The sequence below is a fragment of the Molothrus aeneus genome, chromosome 3, assembly GCF_037042795.1.
Source record: "Molothrus aeneus isolate 106 chromosome 3, BPBGC_Maene_1.0, whole genome shotgun sequence".
Taxonomy (NCBI): domain Eukaryota; kingdom Metazoa; phylum Chordata; class Aves; order Passeriformes; family Icteridae; genus Molothrus; species Molothrus aeneus.
The window spans coordinates 39,075,387-39,083,078 of record NC_089648.1 but is presented as its reverse complement, the minus strand read 5'-3'; the positions used below and the strand labels follow the sequence as shown (position 1 = coordinate 39,083,078).

At 38.5% G+C, this 7,692-nt stretch overlaps 1 protein-coding gene across 1 annotated transcript; it reads right to left on the bottom strand.

The window, feature by feature from the left end:
* Positions 1-242: 242 nt before the first annotated feature.
* Positions 243-6,253, bottom strand: LOC136553881 (sulfotransferase 6B1-like). The gene is made up of 7 exons (XM_066545638.1): positions 6,052-6,253; positions 4,485-4,624; positions 3,725-3,814; positions 2,972-3,098; positions 2,107-2,201; positions 1,307-1,463; positions 243-373 (listed from the first exon to the last, which is right to left on the bottom strand). The coding sequence occupies exons 1-7, from the start codon at positions 6,251-6,253 to the stop codon at positions 243-245; spliced, it is 942 nt and encodes a 313-aa protein (XP_066401735.1).
* Positions 6,254-7,692: the final 1,439 nt, after the last annotated feature.

The following is a 7,692-nucleotide window of genomic DNA, read 5'->3' as shown; positions in this document are numbered from 1 at the left end:
TGATTTTGAGTATTTGTAAATATCATTAGTTGACATCATCTTCTGCAAATGGGTGTAGCCAACGATTTCACCATAAAACAAAATGCTCATCACTCATCAGTATCACTGTAAAGGCTGCTGCAATGACTCTTACAGCAATTCCAAGGTGCTTACATCCTTTGATCTAGGTTTCCAGTCTATAGCATGCAGATGATTTGAGTCTGCCTTGCAGAGTTCTTGTTCTAACCACATTTCATTTCTCTTCAGGCTTTGCAGTACAAGTCATACTTCAACTTTTTCCCGAGTTTAGTTCCTGCTATATGTTCCTCAAATACTTTGTCCATTTTCTCATTCTGATCTTCAGTGAAATGATTCTTCCAGTCACTTACACCACCTTCAAAGAAGCAGGAACAAACTCTTGAAAACCAAGACATTTCATTTTTTATTCTATAGGCTGTCATTTTTATTGCATTGTGCACTAAATCGTTTTGATCCATTTTCCAGATGAAACATTTTCCTACATCAATATAATTTTGTGAAATCAGTGGACTTACAGATATATGTGAAAAATCTTTTGCTATAATGCCAAAGTACATACTCCTCTTTAGGTGACTGTGTTCAAAAAGGCAGCCTAGCATTCTGTTTCCCTCCATCTCTCTCCTCTAGTCTGTTATGTCTGGCCAAGTGGAAGCTCATGAAGAATTAATTAAGAATCATCTGCCAGGAGAAAGAGCTGACTTTCTGCTCCTTTAGCAGCTTCAGTTTTTATCCAGTTATTTCTTCAATGTAAAATGCAGAAATAGATTCTGACAACCAGGTTGCCTTTCTCATGTCCATGTCCCCCATATTACACTGCAAAAGTAGTTCCCTTCTCTTCCCTCTCTTGTGTCCACCTGGATTCTTGCTTGCTTGGCTTAGTTCTAATGTGTAAGAGTGAACAGGCATCTGCAGTGGCCATCTCAGAAGATTCCCATACTCTCCTACAAAGTGTGGTCTCACCACTCAGGCTGAGTTTGGCCCAGTGCTGCCTGCTCCAAAGGCTGGGCAATTGGTGATCCAGGCACAGAGGTGGAGAGGAATTCAGACACATGACAGTTCCTCCTTCCTGCCGGCCATCTGGGAGTCTCTAAGACTGGCTCTGCTGTCAGAGCCTTGCTGGGTATCTTCCTCACCAGTTGTCCTTGAATAGTCTTCTCAAGCAAAGCAGTGATAACCTGCTTGACACTAACTGACAATTCTAATGTGAGTGCAGGAAAAAGAACCAAAGCATGGCCCAAGTCCTTGAGAGTGGGACATTTCTACCTCTCAGCCCCTTGGAGCTTCCTACCTTTGCGAAAGAGAATATTGCCAAGTGACCCATGGGTCTTGTCTGAGTTTTTCTTCATAGACTGGAAGCTGCTCCTCTCTACCACCAGCTGGAGCTGTTCCTCAGTCAAAGGAATTCCAAGGAACATAGCTATGTTTTTCACACCCTGGGCACGATTCTGGAAAGAGGAATGTAACATATGGCATGACTTTCAAACAAATGACTCTGATTTCCAAGGTTTTTACGCTTCCCTATATATTCTGCTGGCTGCATACAGAGGGTGTTCACAGAGTGCACCAGGACTAGGGTGCGTCATAGTGTTTCTCTTCTCCTAAATTATTTTGGAGGAGACATGAGGTGCATTCCTGTAGATTACAAAATATTATATATGTATATAATATATATAGTTATGTAAAATATACACTGCTGAAAACACAAGAGCTCCTTCTCAAAGATGGATTACTCTTGATTTTGGTTTAAAATTACTTGGGCTTATATTACAGAATTCACAGAATGACTGGGTTTGAAGACACCTTAGAGATCATCGAGTCCAACCCATGCTCTAACACCTCAACTAAACCATGGTATTTAGTGCCATATCCAGTCTTACAGATAAATAAAAAACAAGAATCATTTTGACAAGCAAAATTTTAAGAGGGCTTTTAAGTTTGAATTTCACCACTTCTTCCCTTAAAACAGATTCTTAAAACAAGAATCTGTCTCACACACCTTGGATACCCTGCATACATATAAGGGTATATTAGTTCAGGAAAAAAATGTCCCTTCAAATATAAAGTATTTTTAAGTATTGATAACCTTACCTCTTTTACCTCTTCATAAGTTATTGTCATAATATTTTCTTTGTCAGCGTGTTTGTTCCATTCAGAAAGGTATTCAAAATAGCATCCCCAGGCCACTAAATAAAGCAAAAGAATCCAAAGATGAAGCATAAATTAAGATTATGCAAATTTTGCTCATTAAGTTGTGTCAGCCAAGGGCTTTATTAATCAGGTTTTTGACAAAGTTCACACCCTTCTGTGGGAATTATCAGTTTTGCTTGAGGATCAAGCATATGATACCATTTGTAAGTCAGATAAATAAAATTCGTTAGCATTTCAAGACAGTTTTGAGTGCACCAAAAAAACTATCATCTTGCCGACCATCTTGCAAGACTCCCTTAATCCAGTCTGAAACCTTGTTGAAACCCCCTTTCTGCTGCCCATGTACTACCCAAAAGTCATAGCTTTAAACTAGTGCTATTAGTTTTTTTAATGCATTAGAATTAGTCTCCTTTTTAATGCACTACGCTTAGTCCAAATAATTCCTTTCATCCAATTTGGCTTGGAAGTGATTCTATAGTTCCATGGACAGAACATGATGGACATAGGAGAGCAGGGGGAAAAGGGGACCCAAGATAGAGATAAGGAAGAACTGCCTCTTCCAGGAAAAATACCAGTTTGTACAAATTTAAAAAGCCTGTGGAAGTGCAGTTTTGACAAATATTTATCCTCAAGCAGTAAGACAAGCATGGAAAACTTCAGTTAAGAAGTCTAACTCTCAGTCTTTAATCTCTGGTTTGTACTGTAAACGAAAAATTCCTGGAGAAGATGATTTACCAAAGAACAAAGGTTTTTAGACAAAGACAAATCATTGGACAATTGACATAGAAAGAAAAATATACTGTACTTTTCTTTGTCATGAAATCTGCGAAGAAATCATCCCAGGTCTCATAGGAGGGAAGAGTAGGCAGGCCATTGCAAAAGTGGTAGAAAGATGTAGCAACATCTTTTGGATTACGAATCAGTAACAATATCTAGAGAAAAACTGTATTACTATTTATAGGGAAAGACATAGCAGACTACAGCATAAAAAAAGAAATAACAATAATCTACTTTGTAACTGCAGTTGGGGATTTCTAATAAATTGTGTGCTCCTTGCAGAAGTAGCAATTTCATTCCCAGATCTGGAGATGCAGTAATTAAATTTGTTTTAAATTTAAATTTTTTTTGATCAATAATTTGTTTTAAATATGTTTTGATCAATACAGGCATAGGTCATCTTTTAAGTAGCAGGGAAAATTCACAAAATATAAATTCTCATGGAAATTTGACACATTGAAGCCCTCACTTGCAACAATGCCATAAAATTCCTCCCACAGGAAATCCCGTCAAAATCCATTTTGCCTCTGGAGGATTTGTTCAAGCCCTGCAACTCTCTTGTGGAGACTGTCACAAAGGGGCCAATAAGGGCAAACTGTGGTTAAGTGAGGTGAATGGCACTTCTTAAACATGTAGTAGAGCCTTAAACATGTAGAAATGGCCAGGCTTAACGCTTAAGTAAAAAAGAGTGATTATGAAAAATGCCAGAAAAGTACTACATTGGATCTTTAAAAAAATTCTGTTGAATTGTTTCCTTTAATACATTAAAATAAGCACCCACCTTGGCATTGTTTTGGAAGATAGATTCGGGAAGATTTTCAGGACGGAGATGAGTAACCATAAATCTTGGAGAAGGTAATTTGGTCATTCGCTTGAGGAATTGGAAGGAGGAAAGTGGACAGTTCAGTTAGTACAAGTATTCTTTTCATTAACCTATGCTAAAATGTGGCCTTGATGAATTTATCTACAGTTATTGGCTGCTTGAAGTGGTTTTTTTTGGTGTTTTTAGTGAGTGTTGTCCTGGGATATTAGTGGGCTGCTCTGAGTAGGTCTAATCCTCAAAAGCCCATGAGCAATTGGAAAAAGGACTATCCATTGCTAGTTCTCTTCAGTGATAATTCTCTTCAGTTCTGGTAGACAAGGGATCAAATCTAGAGGTGGAGTACAGATTAGCTATCTATGAAAGCTGAAGCATCTCAAGGACTGAGGGAGGGGATGAGGAGGAAGAGCTAGTAAAAGAGACAAGTGCTAATATGACATGATTTGACACTTCATGAAGCTCTTCTTAAATACAAAAGATGCTATGTTGAATTTCTGAACTTCTTATGTCTCATGGTTATGTCCTCCTCTCAGTCCCACTGAAGTGTCTATTTATTTGTATGTGTTCAGTATTTGACAGTCCAGGTGAGATTACTCCAGACCAGATGCCACATAAAGAGGAGTGGTAAAGGTCTTATCAAACAATAGAATAGATCATATTTCATATATTCTGTATTTGAAGCACATAATGTTGATCATTTCCATACATATTCTGTTCCCACCTCATATTTCTCAGCATCTCCAACTTCGAGATAGGGGAATTCTTCTTGTTCTTCAGCATTCACACTGCTTTCACTACCTGGTGTTTTCTTTTGAGATATGGCTATCAGGTCAGTTAGGATTTGACTTAGCCAGTTAGTGCCTGAAAGAAGAAAAGTACAGAAGTGCTTGTAAAACTTTTAGGATGGAACGAAAAAGATTTACCAAAGAAGTCAAGAGGTGGTAGTATACTAGGTGGGTTACCGGGTCTCCTTTCATGTCATACAATCACAGCTGACTGTCTGGTCAAGCACCACCCAGGATCCTACCTTTGCTCCTCATAAGGACATATTTCTCCAACTTGAACAGTTCAGTACACCATAAAGTAACTTGTACACTGTAAACTGACTAATCAGGGAGAAGAACCACTGAGATTCAACTAGGAAAACCTGCATATAATAAATTTTATTGTGACACATATAAGAGCGATTGGGGTGGTGACCCTATACTTTAAAACCTAATGAATTAATTTTTTTTTGCTGTGCTGGATTATCTTTGGAAGAAAGATGGGTTACAGCACTTCAAGACAGGTGCAGAACTAGATCTGAAAATTGTGCATTCATTTTCTTTCACAACTGGAAAAACCTCTCTGAAGTGACATTTCCTAGACACACTTGCTATCTTTTTCTTCAAAAGATTACAAAGAGCCTGCATAGATCTCCCATATCTAATTTACCATGTTCTGACTTCTGGACACTGGGTGCCTACATCTTTCTCACTGCAATCTTAACAAGTGCATTCCAGTGCATAACATTTCTTCAAAAAGAAAACACAATGAAAACGCAACAACTTCACAATCCTGTCAGCTGTGACTATCTGCTGTAAAGCAGTGTGAGCCAATTGCTGGAAGAGAGAAACAGCAAGATTGAGGTGTATATGAGGCACATCTAATCCAAACCTTTGGCTTTCATGTGGCCCACTGCTTTGAGGCAGAAGGAGCCAATATGTCGGGTAAACTTCACCCCTAGCAAAGATGTCTTCTTGATTTCCCAATAATTAAAGAACAGTGCAATCACTTCGAGGACTGCAAAAATATTTTTGATAGCAATTTCTTGACATCTATGGGAAATAATCTAAGAAATTTTCACCATTTGAAGGTACCAAAGGCTCCATTGTAAAAACATAAAGCTCTTAACTTTACAAACATACATGTGGAAGTAGATCGTGTAATATCAGGAGACCTAGATACCTGTGGTGTAAAAAACTGTATTTTGATTCTCTCCAATTTTTGCATTTAACTTCATAACTATGAAAAGTAAAAATAACAAAAACCTTTGATGCTATAGAAAAGAAAATCGGAATGTTTTTCACAGACTTCTGGAAAATTTCTCATATCAAATATGCATAATTCATTTCTGGTACTTTTTGAGAATGAAATCAGTTTTACAAAATTTGGCGAACATTCTAAATGCAATTATTTAGCATAATATCATATTATGTATCATATCATATATATTTCATATATTTAGTACCAACCTTGTTACTTGCTATTACAGGAACTTGTTTAGGAAAAAATTAAAATATATTCACCGGATTTAGGGTATCCTGCCAAAATTACATCATCCCTTCTGGCTTCAAAGGACTCCAAGGCTTTGAACACTTCAGGACTGCAAACAGTGGCAGGATAGAGAATTCCCTTGTAAGAAAAGAGCAGTTCATCAGGACGCATGGAGTTGGCAGCTGCTAATGCCTTATCTACCAAACCAATAAATGTTTTCCTGGACTTCTCCATTCTTCTTCTCTCTCACACAAAGCCTCTGGCAAAGTGTGAAATGCTGTGTAGAAGGAGAAACCCACAGATTGTTCTTTAATAGGTGCTTGGTTTTCACTTTGGATTTTTTTATTCCTTGAGTCTATGAACAATAGTTTACCTTCTTCTGAACCTGGGAAGATATATACAGCTTCAGTCAAATACCTTACACAATATGAACCTTTGAAATCAATTGAAGTTGAATATAAACTAACAAGATTAGCAGACATATGCAATTGCATTCTAGGAAAAAGGTCATGCCAAAAAGTCAGATTACAACACAGAGTTTATAAACAGGATAGAACAATATATAAAGACATGAATTGCAGATTGGAATTTAAATGTCATGATCAAAATCCTCAAGGCAGTTCATCTCTTTCCAGTACTTGCTGCTGGGATTTTCTTTTCTTTCTTTATTATATCACTCATCATTCTCACCAAAGTTAAATAAAGAGTTGGGATGGGGAGAGAAGATGTTCAGTGCGCTAGAGCCTGAGCTGAGGACAGTCCTGTGAGTGTGGCTGGCTGCTGCCTGCTGCTGGAGCCCAGGAGGGCACAGGGGCACAGGCACTCTTGGGCCACTCATCAGACTGCACTACAGAGGTCTGTTTTTCTGGTGGTTACACAAAAATTACTCCTTGCTACATTTCTTTAATGAGCTCAATCATTGTTTAACAACTGATCAGTGCTTAGGGAGTTGGTGACAATATAACCTCAGCTACAGTGAGTAGTGTTTATCATGCACTTCAGATGATGAGCTGCTGACTGCCCTGACCCCAGTAAAGGAACTGGCTTTAGACTCAGGTTCAATATTTAAGTCTCTGAAAAAAGAATGGATGTGTCACAAAAAATGAGAAAATACTTCTCCCCCAAAATTTATGCCAAGAATTTACATGCCATCCTTTCTTATCTCCATCTCTTGACTGCTGCCTGTTGGGCACTGGAAGGAAGGGGACCAGCAACTACATACCTGCATGCTTTTGCCATTTGCTCTCCCTGAGGGATTCAAGGGAGATCCAGGGCTCTCCCTGGTTCCTGAGCCATAATGCAGTGCTCATGGGATGATCTAGCCCTACATTTTTACGTCTCCTTTTTCCAGTCCATGCACAATCTGTTGCTTTTGCCTTCACCCCCCTCCTTTCTGTAAAGCCTTGTCAGCATAGAAAAACTACCTATGTACAGGCATAATCTGAAACCAGTGGATATCACATGGCCTGGTCCGTCTGATCAATGACGAGTGCCAAAGGGCACAAAGTTGGTACCACCTGCACCATTTATTTCACTGACATCAGCTAAAAATTGCCATCCTATGAAGTAGCACTTTTGCTGATTCTTGATGTGAAATTAGTCACCCTAGCAAAACACAAAATCAGCTTACCTAACTTTTCTACCCTATCTTCCCTTGGCAATAAATTGTCATG

Coding starts and splice junctions, on each gene's coding strand:
- LOC136553881 (XM_066545638.1), bottom strand. CDS start 6,253: ATGGAGAAGTCCAGGAAAACATTTATTGGTTTGGTAGATAAGGCATTA. Junction 1,464..2,106: donor CTTATGAAGAGGTAAAAGAG/GTAAGGTTATCA, acceptor TCCTCTTTCCAG/AATCGTGCCCAGGGTGTGAA. Junction 374..1,306: donor CAATATTCTCTTTCGCAAAG/GTAGGAAGCTCC, acceptor GCTTCTTTGAAG/GTGGTGTAAGTGACTGGAAG.